This window comes from Styela clava, chromosome 10 (genome assembly GCF_964204865.1).
Source record: "Styela clava chromosome 10, kaStyClav1.hap1.2, whole genome shotgun sequence".
Lineage (NCBI taxonomy): Eukaryota > Metazoa > Chordata > Ascidiacea > Stolidobranchia > Styelidae > Styela > Styela clava.
This window is the reverse complement of record NC_135259.1, coordinates 11,909,951-11,930,923: the sequence shown is the minus strand read 5'-3', so window position 1 is coordinate 11,930,923 and position 20,973 is coordinate 11,909,951. Positions and strand designations below refer to the sequence as shown.

The 20,973-nt window shown below is 35.6% G+C and overlaps 3 protein-coding genes across 4 annotated transcripts; all 3 read left to right on the top strand.

Moving 5' to 3' along the window:
* Positions 1–1,532: 1,532 nt before the first annotated feature.
* LOC120337740 (RISC-loading complex subunit tarbp2-like) lies at positions 1,533–6,342 on the top strand. 2 transcript variants are annotated; one of them, XM_039405622.2, is made up of 8 exons: positions 1,533–1,831; positions 2,190–2,313; positions 2,807–3,008; positions 3,500–3,591; positions 4,137–4,254; positions 4,582–4,688; positions 5,176–5,329; positions 5,615–6,342. In XM_039405622.2, the coding sequence occupies exons 1-8, from the start codon at positions 1,827–1,829 to the stop codon at positions 5,812–5,814; spliced, it is 1,002 nt and encodes a 333-aa protein (XP_039261556.2). In that variant the 5' UTR covers positions 1,533–1,826; the 3' UTR covers positions 5,815–6,342. The 2 variants fall into 2 exon arrangements, with proteins under 2 accessions (XP_039261556.2, XP_039261555.2); XM_039405621.2 differs by having other exon boundaries at positions 1,541–1,831; positions 3,497–3,591.
* Positions 6,343–6,732: 390 nt separating this feature from the next.
* Positions 6,733–12,971, top strand: LOC120337739 (glutamate-rich WD repeat-containing protein 1-like). Its single transcript, XM_078116920.1, has 8 exons — positions 6,733–7,002; positions 7,991–8,154; positions 9,445–9,552; positions 10,035–10,242; positions 10,862–11,010; positions 11,220–11,306; positions 11,815–11,922; positions 12,575–12,971. Exons 1-8 carry the CDS (start codon positions 6,864–6,866, stop codon positions 12,920–12,922), a joined length of 1,311 nt encoding a protein of 436 aa, XP_077973046.1. The 5' UTR covers positions 6,733–6,863; the 3' UTR covers positions 12,923–12,971.
* A 959-nt stretch (positions 12,972–13,930) lies between these two features.
* On the top strand, positions 13,931–19,430 carry LOC120337509 (mixed lineage kinase domain-like protein). The gene is made up of 9 exons (XM_039405306.2): positions 13,931–14,177; positions 14,896–15,039; positions 15,976–16,156; positions 16,822–16,969; positions 17,076–17,220; positions 17,330–17,482; positions 17,573–17,703; positions 18,483–18,661; positions 18,928–19,430. Exons 1-9 carry the CDS (start codon positions 14,028–14,030, stop codon positions 18,990–18,992), a joined length of 1,296 nt encoding a protein of 431 aa, XP_039261240.2. The 5' UTR covers positions 13,931–14,027; the 3' UTR covers positions 18,993–19,430.
* The last annotated feature ends 1,543 nt before the right edge of the window (positions 19,431–20,973 follow it).

Genomic DNA, 20,973 nt, shown 5'->3' with positions numbered 1-20,973 from the left:
AGCCGTAACCGACCAGCGGTTACGTGAACCACCCTACGGCGGCGAGAAGTCCAGCAATCCTCTCGCACATGACCATCCCATGGGATTCGAACCTGCGAACCCACGCAGACATAACTCATAATGTTGACTCTCCGTGGTACCACGGGCGTTAAGCACACAGAGAGAGAGAGAGAGAGAGAGAGTTTATTTCATTTTGTCAAACCAAGTAAACAATTTATGCACACATGAGCAAATATTTAAAAAAATAGTTTTCGGTATATGACTGGGGGGCAACGATACGACCTTTGGGGGTCATCAGAGTCAGTTGCCACCCAATTATATTAAATAAGCATAAAAATAACAGATTCGTGTCAATATATCAATGTCTCTCACGATTTATAGTATATATGTACAATATTTACATGAATTTACTATTTTCAATTATGGAAGCATTCTTTTAAATAGTGGGATTTTGCACAAATTGAAATTATATTGCAAAAAATAAAATGATCGAAACGAAAAAAAGTGGGAAAGCAGTTCAGACAAGCTACCCCTTATTTGGGTAACTTGTTTTATTGAATGAATTTAAGTTAAACATATCAAGTGGGATTTTGAACAAGCAAATAGGGGTAGAGTTCTATTCTACATACACTAGTGCAATGTAATCAGAAGCATGGGTTGAGTCATCAAAACAAATTAGAATTTGGTTTAAATAACAAAAAAATGCATTTCAAAAATGCAATACATTGTAAAGTTTGTATAAACAAACAATCGATACTAAAATATCAAGAAAGTTAATGCAAAAACAAAACAGTTGACTTAATGTAGGAATAAATAAGCGTATAGAATAAAAAACAGCTGAAAGAAAAAACCCGTTACAAATGAAATAGATATTATTACTTTATTATTACGATGACTGCTATTTTATTTTGGTTGACGAAATAATAAATCTCTCTCTCTGTATATATATATTATAGAACAGTGGGGGACACAAGTGTGGGGTCTTATGTAGTTTCGTACCTATCATACTTCTGGTGGGCGTATAGTGACAATATTTGCACGTGTCAATCCTAACCCCCACATGCCCATGCCATCCAAAAATTACGTCTCTACGACGTCACAGTGACGTGAAAGAGCCCTTCAAACTATACGAACTGTCAGCCAAGACGCGCTCGTCTGCACATCTGAAATCGAAGGGCTACTTCTCTCGTTTTTTCGTCTCGACGATCCCAATATGAGAGAGATCGCTGACTTTAGTAAGTTCTTTATCGTCGAAGCCGATGCCATTTCGGGCGATCGTACGTTTATTTGACAAGCTCTATGACAGTATGACGTGTTGTGATGTTGCAGGGACGTGATTTTTGGATGGTATAGTCAGGTGGGGTTTAGGATTGATATGTCAAAAAAATGTGATGCTACGCCCACTAGAAGTACTGAAGTATGTTAGGTATGAAACTACACGAGACCTCAAGTGTGGAGACTTGAGAGTCTTGGCCGCCGATCCATGGAAGTTTGATAACTAGACTATTGGTGAAGATTGGATTTGTTTGTTAGTTTTCGAATAACAGATTTGACATGGGTTACATACGGTAATCGTGCTTGAGCCACTGTCTGACTGTGGTTGTTGTTTTGCTGAAGCCCCTACGTTTCCCCAATTGCATATAGGTTAATTTTGCGATTCTGGATGAAATAATAATAGTATACAGATATAGTGACGCATTTATAATTAATTCTGCAGATAAAAAGTTAGGTATTTGACTCAGGCGAGTTGACAGTAAATTGGATATTTTCTAGTATAAGTACTCTCGGAGTTTTTGCTTTAAGTTCAAGAGTATTTATAAAAGAAAATGAGGTAAGTTAACTAAATTTCTGAATTTTGTAGTTTGCCAAGTAATTTTGCTAGTTCTTGCCAACTTGAGCAATGCAATAATAATACATTGTTGTTGTTTTTTCTTTAAGTAAAATTGCAGCGTGGAGATATTCAATGCAAAAAATTAGGCTTCGGTTTAAGGTAAGGATTTATGTGCATAAAAATCCGGCATTGTTCAGTTATCGGCAAAAAATATTAAAACATGATTATCGATTTAGTTGTCCACCGATTTGAAGTTTCCCAAATTTAACTTTATTGTATTCTATCTGTAACAAACTTATCATTTGTGTTATATAGACTACTGATTAAAATTTTTTACATTCTGTTTTCTGAATCATAGCCTTCACTCGCCAACTATTGTGCCGCAGAACAACATCACTGCAACTACGAGATCACCTACCAGTCCGACATCAGCAACAGGTTCTGCAGCATCACCTTCCAAGACTCCGATTTCATCTCTTCAGGTTTATTTGTTACTTCCATGATTGGATGGATTCTGTTACTGTTTAATATGAATTTAATCATATATGACTACCACTTTTTGAAATGTTTTGAACTATGTTATTTACAAACTGAAACAAATGTTTTCTATCTATTGGATATGCAATCTCAAGATAATAACATGTGAACTGACAAATTTGGAACTTTTTTCCTAAAATTCTCCTCTGTTAGAAATATCACATCTTCCTCATACTGCCATAGCAGGCTTATTTAAATGGAGAACAACTGTCTATGTTACCATTTCATGTTGAGTTTATTTGTTTTAGACCCAGTATATTGTTTGAAGCCAATTATGGTTGATGACTTTTAATATGCGTAATTTTTTGTTGGCACCTTTTTCCTCATTTTTAGTTATTGTCATTAAGTGCTAATGAATTTTATTTAGCTTATAAATCTGTACCAAAAGTCTCAGCCTGTATTTCATGAAGATTCTAACTATTGCCATTCATATAACAGGAAATATGTCAGAGAATGGGGAAGACACCTCAATACGATCTGACAGCCATGGAGGGACGGGCTCACCAACCCCAATTTGTGTATCGATGCACAGTTGGTGATATCATGAAGACTGGACAGGGTGGTAGTAAGAAAGCAGCTAAACATGCAGCTGCGGAAGCTGTACTTAATTCACTGAAAAATGGTGGGGATGCTGATGAAGGTAAAGTTTCGTTTATGAATCATCCGTTATGAGTTATTATTTCATGAATGTAGAAATTAAGAAATATTAAAAAGACAGCCGATTTATAGTTCAAATTCAAGATTATATAAGCCTAGCTGTTGACGCATCGGACTAAGCGATAATAACATGCCATTTCTGATTACCCTGTATGGGCTTGAATCCTGTGGAAGACAATTATGTGTGAGAGGATTGTTGGATTCTTCTCTTGCATAGGATGGTTGTTAAGGGCTTTCCACCACCATCAAATCCATGTATCCGAAACAATTATCAAATTAATTATGTACATACCAGACATGGGCTGGTAACCAGACTAGAAGCCATGGTTCCATGTGATTGAGTTGTTTTAATGGCTCTTCCACAGCACAGATATGAAAATCTTATAAAATAACTGAGGCTTGTATATGTCATGTAACATAATCAAGGTACCTCGAATGATTGAAGAATTTTGGTTTGTTTTATTTTTACAGCAGAAGATGAATCGCAGAATCAACAAGAAGTTCCTGAACAGAAGATTGAAGAACTATCTTCACAGGAGAGTACTAACCCTGTGGGAACATTACAAGTAAGAGAGTAAATTTCACAGAAAGGGTCTTAAGATTATGGGTCTCGACCCAAGTCTTTGCAAATCTTAAAGTTCGAGTTTCAAGCTGGGCCGAGTCACAAGAGTAGGTTTTATAGCAACATGGATAACTCAATTTTTTGTTTCTATTTTCGCAAATTATTCTTGAGTCTCAAGTCAAGTCTCTCGGGTGGTTTGTTGAGTTTTGGGGAAGTGACTCTAGTCTTCGAAAGGGGTGACTTGGAGAATCTCTAACCCTGGTATATGATAATTCTAACATCATTTTGTTCCTTTCTCCCGCCCACAAAGCTCTAAGCATACAATCAATTATTGCCCTTACTTGGTATCTCACTCTGCTCTTTGCATCTTTTTTTCTATTCTGTTCTGTTTTTGAAGGCACCTGTGACTTCACCTTTGGTACAACTGTATAAAAGTAACTCTGAAATTGTTTACGAAATACTGGTAAATAATATTTGTGTAATAAATAGTTAGTATTTGTTGTTTTTTAACGTAAACAAAATAGCATCATAATATGAATAATATTTCAGGAATTGGTTGTGGCTAGAGGGTGGAGGCTTCCAGTATACTCAATGTACGCAGAGTCTGGTCCTGCTCACAAAAAAGAATTCATCATGTGTTGTACAGTGGAATCATTCAAAGAATATGGTGGGTATAACATGTGCATGCTAGATAACACATTAATAGTTACTGAATACTAGGAAATAAAAATGGGAAATTGAATTTATAAATTGGGTCGAAATTGATTTGCATATTGCTGGACTGCACAAGTAGGCTTGTACAAAGAGTATTCATAGTGATCAACCATGTTTGTCCAGACTATGTGTTTTTCGAAAAAAATGATCATTTTAAAAAGAAGACCCGACCATGGATAGTTTCAAACGTAGTAGTATGTTTTGGGTTCATGATGTTGAACGAGATAAATGTAAAAGCATATCAAGTGTTGTATGATTTTCACTGTCTTCCGTATTTTAGGCAGTGGAACAGCGAAGAAGCATGCAAAAAGGGCAGCAGCGACAAAAATGTATGACAAGATAATGGCATTACCCGCTGATGCTAAACCCCCTCCAGATCACGAAGTGGTAGGTGCTTTATTTGTGGTGGAATTATCATTATGATGCAACAATAATATTTTTACAGGCATAACTTGCTTCATTTAATAAGACCGTTATCTACATATGTCCGATTTTGGGTAATCATTGAGTATTCAACTTGTCTGGCATTAACTAGTTCTACTTTGTTTAGTTTTTGTAGGTTCAAATCCTCAATGATGATTTGAGCCTGGAGGGATGATTATGTATGATAGAATTGCTGTGATCTTAACTGATATTTTTTGTCATCCAAGTCTATATATTCTGAATGATCAACTCAACTATGATCCATTGCTATTATGACATGTACTGGGAATCTGACTAGAAGCTGTTGTTTGCCATATAATTTCGCAGTATTACTCATTTTTCTATATTGTGAGATATTAGGCAAAATTTTATCCAGCTCGAGCAATCCGACGATATGGGTACAATTTCGTTGCCGTGTTCTGGATTAATCAATTCAACCCATTCGTTTCAGAAAGGAAAGCCTGTTTCATTTGATATCCTCTACAATACTAATGGAGATAAAATTCAACCGATGCATCTTGATGATTCTCTGGAAATCAATGTTTGTCAATATCTTCAACAGATTGCTGAACACTCCAACTTTTCTGTTGAATATTATGACATACGTAAGTTATCACAAATTTGTTGTCTATTTTTATGGTGTGGCAAATTAATCAGTGCTCTAGATGTGTGTACTGAAGTTTAACCTGACTACTCCACGTTTTAATTCTTATTCCAATGTGTTAAAAAAAAACATTAAATGGTGTGCCATAAAGTGAACTTGTTGATCAAATGTTATAAAAGTTTTACAAATGTACGAGTATTACAAATGTATAACATATGCAAATTATACGCAGGAGTATACACCAGAGCATTTCACTCAGGGTTATACTATTTTTCTTTTATTTCAGAGGAGTATACATCAAATGGAACGTTCCAATGTATGGCTTTACTCACAACTCAGCCAGCGTTTTCTGTTTCTGGTGTAGGCACGAGCTTTGATGAAGCACATGGAGTTGCAGCGAAAAATGCCATTCGCATGTTGAAGATATTTTTTCAAAGAATGTCAACAAATCGGGAAGGTGTAAAAAAAGAAGCAGGAGAGAAGTAGTTAACAAAGTAGTCCAATGTAGCCTTTTATATTAAATGTTCAATTTTTTTTTTATGTGTGCCATACGGATTTTGAATATTTTTCCTAAGTGTTAAATTTTTATTTTTAAATGAAATAACTGAACATATCTTCAATGTATCAATTTTTGTCACCCATTAACTACATGTGAAGTATATACTCGACATTTTTAGATTCAATTAGATTTTAGATTTCAAAATCGAGTAACCGTCAATTGAAAATGACAATCAATTATTAATGAATCATGTTGATGCTGCGAAAGTTCCGAGTTTTTTAATGTATATACATATATATTTTTCTTATGTGTGTAAATCATGGTGATTAACATTAGTTGAGACACGAATTCATTTTAATAATAAACACTTTGGGGGACTCCGTTATGACTACTAATAAGCATGTTCTTCTTGCTTGCAAAAAATACTATTGCGATGTGTTCGTTATGGAATTTACAATCATGTTTATGGATATCTCAATCAATCGCCATTTTTTGGAAATAAACTTGTTACTGTATGTACTGTTGTGTTTTAAAATTCACGGTTCTGACATACTACTAGGGAATATCGGCGTTATATGACAGCATTGGCAGGGTTGATTAGCTTGTTTGCATGAATATGGAAACGCGAAGATTGTTTGTCTTCGGCTAATTCACGTAGACAGTAGAAGAAGAGTTTTCTCAAGAAGTTGAGTTCGGCAATAGCTTGTATGTATGCAGATGTAATTTATCAAAATATTATTATTGAAAAGCAGGTAGATAAATATCATGACCAAATTTTAGCAATAAATTCTGCGTGAGAAGCACTGAACTGGAAATATATAAATCTATATACTGTATCTCTGTGGTGGAAAGTTATGAGATACGGTAGCCGCCGAGACATGACCTTTGAACTGAGGCAAGGTAAATTATTTGGTGAAAAGGCATTTCACAAACAACTAGCCTACTGAGCTGCACGTGTTTAGAGATTTGCGTGCGGTGCCGTAGTTCTGCTATTATTTTTCGCCACTGTGTATTTCTATCATAGAGCTCTTTGGGTATGGAAGGCGAGGACGGAGACACACACATAGACGAAAACGAAGTTAGTGATGTTTATTTGCCGGGAGAGAGCATAAATGAGGACGAACAACTTGTTCATGACGAGACTTCATATGTTGTATACCACGAAGCACAGACTGGTAAGAAGCTCATGTACGATATTTATCCTTAGACCAAGTGCAGATTTGGGGTCTGGTACCGGTATAGTTTAGTACCACATGTACTTCTGGTTGACCTGGCTCAACAATTTTTGCATATGTCAATCCTAACCGCCACCTGACTATCTCCCCGAAAATTTACGTCATTTCGACATCACAGTGGCGTAATAGGGCTTACCGAAGTATGCGGATGGTCGTCCAAAACGCGCAGACGATCACCCGAAATCGAGCAAGCAATTCTCTCATTTTCTCGCCAGAACGATCACTATACGAGAGAGATCGCCGACTTTAGCAAGTTCGTTATCGGCGGCGCAGATGTCATTTCGGGCGATCATAATTATACTTTGGCAATCACTATGACGTGTTGGTGATGTTGTAGTGACGTAATTTTTGGATGGCATAGTCAGGTGGGGGTTAGGAATAGCATATGCAAAAATTCATTATGCTACGCCCACCAGAAGTACTTGTGGTACTAAACTATACTAGACCCCAGATTTGTTTGTGAACTACACTACGACGGTACGAAAGCTTTTGTATAGGCTATACTGCTATATGGGGTATCTGGAGTTGTCCATAATTCAGTAATTACAGAATTAGGTTACTATTGGTACTTTTTTCAATTTGCAAAATTCTGAAATTGCTTTATTCGGGAATTATGTAGGTTCTGCAGTTTCTTCTAGTGCTTTATGTTTGTTATTTTGTGTACCTAAAGCTTAAATAATGCTAAATCACTCATTAGTTAATTAATCTATTCAACATTTGAAATCTTGTAAACTGGAACTTTTTTTCCTGTGTTTATTTTTTTCTTCGGCTCCAATTTCTGAATTTTCTAATTTTACAATATGTGCTGGACGCGGAAGTGAAGGCCATTTGTTCGTTATCTATTTTAATTTGATAATAAAGCCAAATTCATATTTCTGTATTTGATTTCGATGTTATTTTGTTACCCGTACGTTTCCTTAATTTTAAGGCTCTCCATGTCTAAGCTTCGACATAATACAAGATGAACTTGGGGACAATAGGAATGGCTTTCCAATCACAAGTTATGTTGTTTGCGGAACACAAAGCACCCAAAGACCTAATCATGTGATCGTAATGAAAATGAGCAATATGCACCGAACAAAAGAAAGACAGGTATAATATATATATATATATATATATATATATATAGTCGACCACATTATATATATCACCCACCATTCAACAAAAGCTATTCTATGCTCTAACTAAACTAAATACTCATTTGAAGTGTTGGCTTAGAGATTAGTCATTGGACTCGACTACCAGAAGCATAGCCATGGTGGTTGAGGCCGAGGGTCAGACCCTTCTTTTTGAAATGTGAAAAAAGCATTTTTTTGTATCATATATCAAATTTTTTGTATCCTTAAACCCTTTTCCGACCTTCGAGACTTTTGAAAACCCGCTATCTGTTACGGTTGGCAATTAGAAATTTCCTAACCCCCTTCTTAAAAATTCATCGCTACACCCCTGTTTACTATCATAGAATTGCGGGCTACAACTAATATTCAAATCCCATGCGCAACACCTGACCCAATTGCAGGCTGTACCTAACCGTAAAGATTCTGTTATTTCAAAATGTGGTGGCTTCTCTTCTATCAGCGGTTACTTGTACAAAGCTTCTTCAGCATAAGGGGATTGTAAAAATCTTGTATCAAAAAGTAAAACCAATTTGAAAGCATCACCAGTGGGATGACAACAGCTATGTAGCCTATTTAAATAATGTGACATCTGTTACAAGTCATGTTAAATTATCTACTTTTCCAGTGTCTCATTTTGTGTTGTCATCAAGTGCGTGCGTGGCTTGCCATATCAATACTCTCATCTTTTTCCATGATATGGTATAGTTATTGAATTTATCCTAAGCATCATGCCCATGTCTGTATAGGAAGTTATGTACATTGTTTTCAATGATACATTTTTGCTTGCTCCAGAAGTAGAGTTAAAACAAAAGCTAGGGCACCTAACTTGTTAAAATCGGCCAAAGCACTTTCGCACTTTTATTTTCAAATGCGAAGCACTTTTGCACTCATAATTTCCTTAGAGTAAGTAACTGATTTTGTTCGCCTACTTTACATCAAGTTGTGTAAAGGGACTGAAACCTACCATAATATGGGCTGGGGGTATATTCAATTGGCTAGCACAGACAGTCTCTGAACTCGTAATAGAACTGAAATGAGGAAAATCAGAATAAAATTATGGCCTAGCCCTAGCCTGGTACGCATACTACAGTATACCTTTTTGTATAATATTATTGAACTTAGTTTTGAAATTTTTGGAAACTCAATTTTTATCAAGAACAAGGAATTATTAACAGAAATATACATCAGTCATAACTGAATCTCCACTATGCTAGGTGACATTAATCTGTTTGTAAATACTAAATTGCTTCTTTATTGCCATTAGGATGAAGAAGATTCTGATTCATCAGATGACGAAGATGAAGATCTTGACAGTAAACCAGAACTTGAAACTGCTATGGTTTTACACCATGGAGGAGTTAATAGAATCAGGGTCAGTAGAGAGAAATATCAAAAAAAAAATGAACATGATTTTACAGATTGTTTTTGATTTGACGGATGTTCTAATAAATAATTAATAACTGACCTATTTTTATTAAGTTTCCCAAAACGAGATAGCAAGTTCTTTAAATAAATTTTGTTTATAGCAATAAATTTACTTTTCACAAAGGTTATTATTTCATTAACTATTCTTATTTTGTTATTTGGGAAATATTTTTTACCTCGTCTTGAGTAATGATTAATACAAAATAATAATAGGGCATGAAAATTTTTTATGTGAGATGGATACAAATCATTGATGCTGCATATAGGTGGATTACTATAAAAAAAATCTGTCAATTCATTATAAAAATATATAATCTAATTATTTTTGTTTGAAATATTTGCTTGGCATAAAATATTTTGGAATTTAACATCAATATGATCCTGATTTTATTCCAATAACTTTGTAAAATCTCTAATTTCTTTCATTAGAATACGAAGTTTGGTGCCACAAATTTGGCTGCAACATGGTCTGAGAGAAATTCTGTTCACATATGGGATCTAAGTAAACAATTGGCTGCTGTTGATAATGCTGGAATGATGCAACAGTTTTTGAGAGTTGATCAGAAAAAATCTGTTCCCTTGTATTCTTTTGGTGGTCACTTAGCAGAAGGATTTGCAATGGACTGGTCACCTACAGGTGAATAAACTAGGTTTGCTTTACTGTATTTGGTTTATTTTCACTCACTCTGGTAGAGGTGAATTTTGATAACAGGAAACTAATTTAAAAAAATGTATTCATTTGAATTCTACCTTCTAATTTTCCAGATATTAGAATTAAGTATTGAGGCGTTTCACCCATATTAGATCCTTCGCTGGTGTTATTAGCAAGTCGCACTCCCGTTTTGTTTAGTTTAAGTAGTTATATGTTCATGAATAAGTATAATGTACTAATAATTGTACTCTCTGAAGAAGAATCCTTCCCAGTTGGGAAAAACTGCACTAGACCATCATGCATACAACTACGCCACATTCCATATTGGCCGCATGTTAGACAATCTTTTATGTTCTATGTATGAAGGCTTGAAATTGATGCTATAAATATTGATTTAATCTTTGATAACATAATAGCCAGCAGCTAATACCGTGGGAGACACATTTTCAGGACAATGCATATGTACCCGAGGTTGATAACTGGAATAACCATTGCCTTTATTATCTTCTTGTTGCACTATCCATGTAGCCATTGTGATAAACTCAAATGGTCATCTAATTCTTGTCCCAGCTTATTAATAATATGTTGTCCAATCCTATTTCAGCTGCAGGAACACTTCTCACTGGAGATTGCCGACACCATATTCATCTCTGGACACCACAAGAGTCTGGAACTTGGCATGTGGATCAACGACCTTTCTCTGCACATACAGATTCTGTTGAAGACGTTCAATGGTCTCCAAACGAGCGAAGTGTGAGACAATATTTTATATAGCCTTTCGCTGCTGATACCGTATATATAAACTTGTGGGCAACTTTTGTGTTTATCAATTAAAAGAGTCGTTCTAGGGCCAAAAACATTTGGTTGCAGGCCACATCTGGTCCACGGGCCACAGTTTGCTAACCGCTAGTTTATCCTAATTATTTTTAATAATTTGCACTATTTCTAATTTCATATTCCAGGTGTTTGCATCGTGTTCTGTAGATAAGACGATAAGAATATGGGATACAAGAGCATCCCCATCCTCTGCCTGCATGCTAACAAGAACAGTAAGCGTCTTTTCATGTTTTGCGATTTTACAAAATATTTTTAATGTGTGTATGTTTTTAGGTAGTAAGCGTGAACATACTGAAGTGGTATGAAATGTTGACTAGGGTAAGGTTGTTGTAAAATGTGAGTGTTTCCTGTGATGTACTGTATATAGCGATTTATGTAATTTCCCCAAAAATCTGCCTGTTGTCAAATGCTCAAGAGAGCTTGCTTCACAGAGAAGGCCATACTTATGGCCTGAGTTTGGTAAGATCAACCCCCTTATGGTATGGAATGGCCTTGCACTCGGAGTGGTTGACCATCAATAATTAGGTCAATTAATCCATCCCGTCTTCAGGGTGTTCGTGCACTTTTTGAGTTTTGTATTGCGATTCCTTCTGATCAGATCAGAGATCACTACCTTCTTTGTGAGGGCAATAAATCTATTTTAATGGTGGCATTGTAACTTGAATCTTTTCCCTTTTTTATTTGTTCTGGGTGCTTTTATGATGAATACTCCTTTCACAGGCACATGAAAAAGATATAAATGTAATCAGTTGGAATAAAAAAGAACCTTTTATTGTCAGTGGAGGTGATGACGCTATGTTAAAAGTCTGGGATCTTCGCCAATTTCAGGTTTGTCAAAAATGATAGTTTAACACAAGAGTGTTAAATCCACTTAATACAAGTGTCTACAGAAAAGAATGCACAAAAATCCTATTATGAAATATTTCTTAAAAATAGTCGAAAGTGATACTAATTTTAGTACACAGATGTGATGTACATAGAGATACATACATTATTCAAACTTTTGCTTTTTTGAATATTGAGGGATGGAAGCAGCTTCAAGATGGTTAAGAGCAAACTCATGGCTATCACTCATTTGTGCTCTTATTGAACGCATGATTCACCATCTTATACTCCCATGCAATGGTTTTCTCTTTGGTGAGGATTTCTAAAAAAGAATTAGGTCTTTCAAGTTCAATGATATTGACTGTTTCGTTGTCATTATTATGGCATATAGAAGCAGAAAGATTATTCTATTCACTTAAAAGTAAGACCACAATACCTCACCTGAAATCAAATAGGTTTTGCTGAAATCCACGCCCTGGTCCACTTGACAGAGATGTCAACAGAAATGCTTGTCAAGTCATAGGTATCAGCTTGTTTGAAGCATTTTTGGCAAAAAGGTGTTGGGGGACTGCTACATTGGTGAAGCCTTCGGCTTCAGGAAATAATTTTCATTTTTTTCATCCTTTGTTTATATTATAATAATTTTGTGTTACAGAAAGGAGACCCTGTTGCCACATTTAAGCATCACACTGCAGCTATAACGTCCGTGGAATGGCATCCAAATGAGAGTAGTATATTTGCGGCTGCTGGTGCTGATAATCAAGTCACACAATGGGATCTTGCTGTTGAACCTGATAATCAAGTCGCAATGGAATGCGAGAACAATGATTCGGAGCAAAATAATAATAACAATGAGAAATTAAAAGACATTCCACCACAATTACTCTTTATTCATCAAGGACAAACTGAAATAAAGGAAATCCATTGGCACCCGCAGATTCCGGGTCTCATAATAAGTACTGCACTTTCGGGATTTAATGTTTTTAAAACTATTAGTGTATGAAACTTATTTTTGAATTTAAATTTTTTTTAATAAATGAATTATAAAAAGGCTTGTGGGCTAAGTGTTGACTTGAGGTGGTCTTTTGTTTTTCACACAATTGTGGCATTTCAAAAGCAAATAGTACGAATAACAAGAATGGATTTTTCTTTTAAAGGGGTATCCGTAACCAAAGTGCGGTAAGACGCCGCTATCAACGGTCAGATATATTCAAGAAAACTTACATATATAGTTGAACAAGTAGATTTTTTGTTGACAACCAAACTCTTGATAACCATCGGCAATTAACCTCGGTTTTTATACAACATGTTTGTTCGTTATTTTGTTGCTCTTCCACAGACGACCACGATTTTCTTGAACTTCTAAATCCCCCATAAGATGGGATTTATCTTGAGGAAAGGAAAGCCGATAATACGGCTTAATCGTATTGCGAACTTATGAAAAAGGGTTGCACCCTGCAGGTACTCGAGGACCTGGAAATAATTATGTTGTCGTAAAGCCATTAGCATTCACAATTGTGTGATTGCTCAAAAGCTTTTAGCACTGCTGTGCGAAAATAATTTGATTACATTGTACAGAGATACCATCATCGCCAACTTGAACGACTGGGCATGATTTAGTTCAAAGGCAGTTAAGTTCGTTGACAGGATGACTCCTATTTCTGTCGCACTGTGAATGGTAATTCGGGAGTGGAACCGTCGAGATGCCAAAAAATGGGTTTGTAGGGTTTTAATTTACCGTTTCAGTGTCCAGGTTAATAATAATGAGTGGAATGTAGCCATTAGTCAGCCTTAGTAGTAGTCCATAATAGACTTGTGCACCTTTTTTGAAAAGCTTAATTAGCTGATATACGTCCCATTAGATTTGGGTGAATTTAAATGGATAATATTTTCGTTTAGGAAGAGTCATGGGTAATAAAATTAATCATATTTCATGTAATTCGTCTTTTCATAAAATTGCGTCCCACCATGTTTCCAATATTGTCTGATTGCAACTCAACATAACGATGACTCTCTTAATTGTAGAAAACGACAATATATACTTTGTTAGCTAGCCTAAAAGGAACCACAAGAATTACTGTCAACTTTTCTTGAATGTTTCAACTGTCATGGTGCTAGAAATAATTGAGTGTGTATACAGAGTTTCTAAGAAAGTGCATCAAACAGTTGAGGAAGTAAAGGCTAACAAGCAAAGATGTAAAAGACTCAGTGATCGCGTACGATATTTGGTTGCCCCGCTAAAGGAACTTTTCAAAGATGTAAGTATCTATGTTTATATATATTATATATATATTTCATTTCTCGGCATGCAGAGCATTCAAATTAAAAGTTTTTCTCTGAACGAAATATCTTGTAAAAATATGAAAAATGATAAAAACTCCACGAACCAACATTTTCAAAAAAACATTTTGTTTATTTCAGTGGCGTAGCAAGACTCTCGTGCCCCCCCCCCCCCGCAAAAATATTTCGTGGAAATGACCCTAAAAACGCTCGGACATAAGCTAAAACAACGTGTTTTTTTTTGTCAAAAAGCATAACATGTCGCTATAAAAAGGCAATGGTAACCTAACATTTGCCGTTTATCTTGGTTACTTAATTTTTTTCATACGTTCTTCCTCTTCTGCGTTCCTGTGCGCCACTGAGAGGTTTTGCTTTCGACATCATTCTGACAGCCTTCGTAATTTTGCCGGTGCGATCAAACCACAAGACACCGAAAATCGACGACTCTTTGGCATTGTTACGTAACAAAACAAATTGAGCAGAACTTACATCAACGTTATGAGATGTGCATTACTTGTTTCGCACTGTAGCTTTTCGTTTGCGGCTTAAATTTCTAAATTCTAACCGCTTGGGTCCCTTTGCGCTGTGAGCCCTCCCGCGACCGCGGGGGTGGATGCTACGCCACTGGTTTATTTGTCAATAAAATTTACTAACAAAAAGTAATCCCAGAACTATAATATTCATGTTTAATTTTAGAAAGAGCGTGAAGTTGTTTACAAGGAAGCTTTAATTGACCTTGTACAAACATTGGAAGAAGCGAGGCAATTTATGAAAACCTTTACCAGAACCAAAACTGTTACGAAGCGTATTCAAGACTATTGCTATCCATCTCAAGTGAAGGTAAGGCGTTACTTTGATAAAATACGTACCGATCTACTTGCAAAAAGCATTCCGTGGTGAAAGATTTTGTTCTTATGACGAAAAAGAAATTATTGAACTTTTCTCCGTGAGAGAAACGTTACCCGAGCTGAAGCGGTAGGATTCTTAATAGGTCGCACATTCCATTGGCCACCTAATGGCTGTTTTCACGATTATTGAACCCCCAAAATTTTTTTCATTACTTCCCCAATGCAAAATTTCAGATGTTTTTTAGAGTTGTCCAGCGGGTTAGAACACACAGACGAAAGCACAATTATGCGAAAGTATTTTAAGAGATGGCATAAACTATTGCTGGCAGATAAATGTAGTCCAGTCCAGTGGTTTTCAAACGGTGGGGCGCGTACCAAAAGGGGGGCGTAGACAATTTTTTGATGGGGGGTGAAGCTAATAAAAATATTTGTTAGATTTGGATCTTGTCCGCCTTATTTTGGATATTTAAATTTCAAAACTTTTCCTTTAGTTCATTTTTTTCGTTCAATCCACGTATTTTTAACGTGTTTTTTGAAGAAAACTCACTTCCGCTTTACTTTCTGTTATTTGTAGCTTATTGTTAGCTAGTTATTTTTGAGGTAGGGCGCGCGACTTGACAAATTCTATAAAGGGGCGCTGCTTAATAAGTTTGAGAACCACTGGTCTAATCTATTCCATGTTTCTTGTGAATGTTTTTGACAAATGGCCGTGACGCATACCGTAAAACTAGAAAGCGACAGTCAAAACAACAAATTAATAGTTACAAATATGCCTAGTGTCCAGTAGTTAACATCTACATCGCCCGGATATACCTCTATTTAACATTTAATTAATACTTGATGAATTTTTTATTTCAAATTTCTAAAAGATCTTGCAACCCTATCGCCAGCGAGACAACTCAATCAATATTCTGAGCCATTACTTTAGGAAAAATTTGAATATCTGAACGAGAAATTGAATGATCTCATACCTACACTTACTCTCGGTTTACACGTCGAACACAGACGATCTGTCAGAAATTTATTTGCTCCGGGATTGCGAGGAACTCAAGACACAAAAGATGAATGTGAAGATTTGCAGGAGATGCAACAAATTATGAAAGGACTAGGTCTGTTATATGACAGATTTCACAGATGACAGAGGCTCTGAAATATTAAAAAATCACTAAACTCCGATATATATATATATATATATATATGTACAATAATTATGGTGACAGCACATTTGAACCCACGTACATTTGCACCCGTATAGGCGCGGGTTCAATCTATATGCGGGTGCTAAAATCCATGGGTTAGGGTTAGTATGGGTTCAAATATATGTAGGTGCAAATTTCCATAGATGCAATAGTATGGAGGTGCGATTGTCGTGGCTTCAAATTACGGGTTCAAATATAATGGAACCGTACAATATATGATATATATGTTGTTATTGGACACGTAAGTGGACATAACGATCGTTTTGCATCTTATGCTGGCAATCTTCTTATTATTATTATTTGAATTCTTATTGGTATCGTTATGAAAAATCCGCTTTTCTCATTGATTACTACTGGACCATTCGCTTTGAAATTTTCAGTGGTTGAAGATGGAATTTTTCTCTAGAAGGCTATTACTTTTATTTATTTCAAATATTTCGGTGAGCTGCATGGGATTCGTTTTTTGAGTGCTATGACGTCATTCGAATTTGCCACTAGGTGGCGCTATGTGTCCATATATTTGAGCGTAGCTCTCTTTTTTAAAAAAAATAAAATCCTACTTTTCTTGTTTCGAGGTCTTTCCGCATTGAGTAACATAGATTGTGCTGATTTGAAGCAACGAAAAAGAGTGAAGAAGAGTTCACTGTACGACATCTACACGGCAAAATATAGAATGTCAACTGTGATTGTGAAAAAGCTGCGATGCACCCTTACCCCAGCAACGTGAGTTGATTTAATCGATCATTAAAATGAATGCATTTATCAGCGGTTATATATCGAATGTCGAAAAAATTTGTTCTTCAATGAAATGCTTTTATGTTGTTTGCAGAAAAGATCTTTTCATCAACGATGCAAATAAACTGGTTCATTTGAATTCCGAAAATGTTGTGAGAGTTTTCGGTGTTAGTGTTGATCCGAAAGAAGATTCATATCTGCTTGTGATGGAAAACATGGAACTCGGAAATTTGAACAAAGTAAAGACTTTTTGACTATTGGCTGCACAATTAGGATAATAAACTTTCTATCATTTTCCCGACCTAGAATCTTTCTCCATATCACACACTCACACTCTTTTATTTCCAGATTCTTCTGTCAAAAATACCAATTGATAATGACTTAAAAGTCAGAATGGCTGTGGAAGCTTCAAGAGGTCTCTATTTCATACATTGCAGTGGAATGTTGCACGGAAATTTATGCTCAACAAAGTTCTTAGTGAATGAGGATTTTCACATAAAGGTTGTATTCTTTTATTGAATCGTTCAGGATGCGTGTCGCAAATAATTGTCAATTTGTCATATTTGAATATATATATCTACATTGTTTCAGATATCCGGGTTTGGGTTTTCTAATCAAGTGCTTGGAGAAAATGCACCAGGATCAAGGAAATCAATATTTGCAAGCAAAAAATCTGATAAATCTTCTGCGGGTACTTATGACGAAAAAACTGAAATATACGAGTAAGTGTTCGAGCGCTGGGAACATTACTTTATTACGCGTGTGATCATTTTATTCTAAATGATTCAAGAGTGTTAGTGTGCAGCAAGGCTCTTGAATCACTTAGGATAGTTATCTTTACTCTTGCTACAACATCCTTGCATTATATGCATACGGATCCACCGGCACAAAAGCATAGAAGAAGGATACGTTGTTAGTCTCGCAGAAACCAAATTATTGATCATTTTATGATGTCATCTGAGCAAGGCATTATCGTCTGGAACATGGAGGCTTTGTTTTGTTTGTTAACGTACATCATTATGACATCATAACAAGTTATAGACAGAAGTTTGATCAATCGCATTGACCTAAGCCAAGCACTTACACTGGAAGCTTTTAGCGGTTTGCAGTTTGATATTTTACAACTATATTCACTTCACTACAACATACCCAAGTTGTAGCATATATATTAAACAGCATGAAAACAATTATTTTACAAGAGCACCAATTGCAAGCCGACAGTGTGTCGTGCAATACAAAAACTTCCATTAGCTTGTTTCATTTGATTCAAGAGTTTTGATGCACACTAACACAAATGTATTTCTGTAACGTTTCGTTTTACCGAGGATTCTCCAGGCATAAATATATTTCAACTATAAAGAAAAACGATAGCATGCATAAATAATGGTGACCAATGGTTGAGGTTTTTCCAAATCTAGAAAAATAAAATTGTAAAATGTATTTAGTCTCGATTAGCTTTATCATTTTATCTAACAATCGTTCTTCTAATAATCTACTCAAGATTCGGTCTGGTTCTTTGGCAAATATGTCGACGTCTTCCTAAGTCTAAATACAAGAAAAATCCTGAACCAGAAGATCTGAGAGCTTCAGAAAGTGAAATAACTGATGCAAAAACTGAATTACTTGCTGTATCATCATGGTGTTGTGAAGATGACGAATTTGCACGTCCGTCTATGGAAGGTAGGCTATATATAGGCTAAGTTTTACATGTGCGTAACAATTAATATTTGTAAGTTTCTAAGCCAGATAACCATTTGAAAATAAGTTGAGGAAGCCAGATTTTTGTAGGCTATATTGTGTCTAATCGTGTGAAAGTTTTCCAGTTTTATACCTGCTATCCAATCGGGTCTGATTGGACCATTGCCAAAGTTGAAAAATACAACTGTGCATGTATGTGATGTTGAAATATGCCAATTGTGCCAATTAAAATATATTTATATCTCCAGATATATTGGAACATCTCATTGAATACAAAGAAAGAGTTGCAGAATACGAAGATGGCAAAGACTGATGTTTTATGTGGAATACTTTTTTGATTTAATGTTAAACTATTGACAACACTTCTCCTGACTATATATAATATGTGATGTATTTATTTTCATTGAATCCTTCGCGTGTAATGTAAAAAAATATTTTTCAAAAACCTAAGTAATGCAATTTACATTAACTTTTCAATAGCCAATTCCGACCAGTATTTAACCCATAAATGCTATAGGAGCCATTCTCTGTTTATTGTTTTATGTGTGCATTTAGTATTGATAATTGTTTATCACTAAAATGAACTTGCCTTATACCAGGCCTATCCAAAGTATTTGCGGATGGTCCGGATCAGATTGTGCTTTGGATAAAATACAAACATCTTTATATTTTTCACTAGAGTCTTTTCGAAAGTTGATAAATTGATGAAGGCAACTTGGTTTTGTAATAAAATTTACACATTTTACCACGATTTTACGACGTTATTCGTGTAAAAAACAGATGCGACAAGAGCTTCCCCGTGAATCAAGTCTGATTTTGAGCTACCCAGTGCTTTTTTTATAAGAAGAGTAACAAGACTTGAAACTTAATCGAAGATAAACGCCATCTGTTACTGTCCCTACTGGCTAATCATATCATTTAACAATACTTCTGTCAATAGCATCATACATTGCAGCGCTTTGTTTCGAGTCTTTTAAACATCATGCCTAAATGAAAAGATAAATTATATGACACAATGTTGTCAATGCATAATAAACTTTCTTATGAAAAAGTCAAACATTTTTGGGAATGGAGTTTTGACAAGCACGGAGTTATTTGTACACAACTCCTAGGAGAGACGGTATTTTTTCGAACGTACCCTGCATTTCAACATAGGTGAGCATCGTGGGTACACATCCTAAACCTGTGATGGCTAAACGAAGAAAATTTCTTGAAATATAAAAAATAAAGAAAATCGAAGTGTGGATTGAAGTATTCAATTTCCTTAAGTAGCTCAAGTCAGCAAATACCTCATGTGATTTAAAAGGTCGACACTAAATTAACTGAGCCATTTACTTCTATGTTTGCATAAATGGGCCGAGTCCATTGACTAGATTTGAGGAATTACATAATATGTAAGTTCGCAAAAACTTATAAACGTGCCCTTGCAGTAATCGATGAGATGCTAATCATCATATGCTACGCATCATGGTTGTAAATAGCAGAAAAAATACTAACGCGAAACCTTTGTGCCCAATATTCACTAGGGTTCGTAAGGACACAATCGTAACTTATCCCTGAAGGCGCGAGCTCAGCCGAAAAGTCTGAATTCAAAGTTCTTATGGTCATCTAACACCCTACGTTGGTCCAACTTACAACTCTGCACCAAAATCGCAACAATTACAAATAATTCGGACGGAAGACGACATAAATATGAATTATGACGGAAAGCGGAATATTTTTAATAGGATATATATATTTAAAGGCAGCGCACGTAATACTTCTCCAGCGCGCCATCGTGTCCGGTTTATTAACAATAATATTTTGCTGGTGGTACGATATATTTGAACAATAGCTATCAGTCAAGTGTTTGACTTCGAGAACAACAGAAGAAGGACTGAGAAAACAAAGGACGACGGTACCTATACGTACACCGTTGAAACTCATTTTGATAGTATGGCGTCATAATAAACGTGTACGCTGAGTGTTAGCCAAGGACGCCCATTAGGACTCCATATATACGGAAAATATCATATTCTAGATAACTATTGCATATAGTCGAGGTTACGAAAATATAAATCAGTTGGCTCGGTTTGCTCGAAAGTATATTGTGTAGTCGACCATGTATTTCCTATATAATACATATAAAAAGAAAGTGTATGTGTACTTATCCCATGATCCGGATTACCATTTCCATATTTACTAAAATTAGGATTATTCTCCATGTGATTGATTGTACATGCTAATCGGTAGATACTATGGGTGATAAAAGGCTAATGAGAAAATTTCACGGAAGGTTAAATAGTTATTTATTA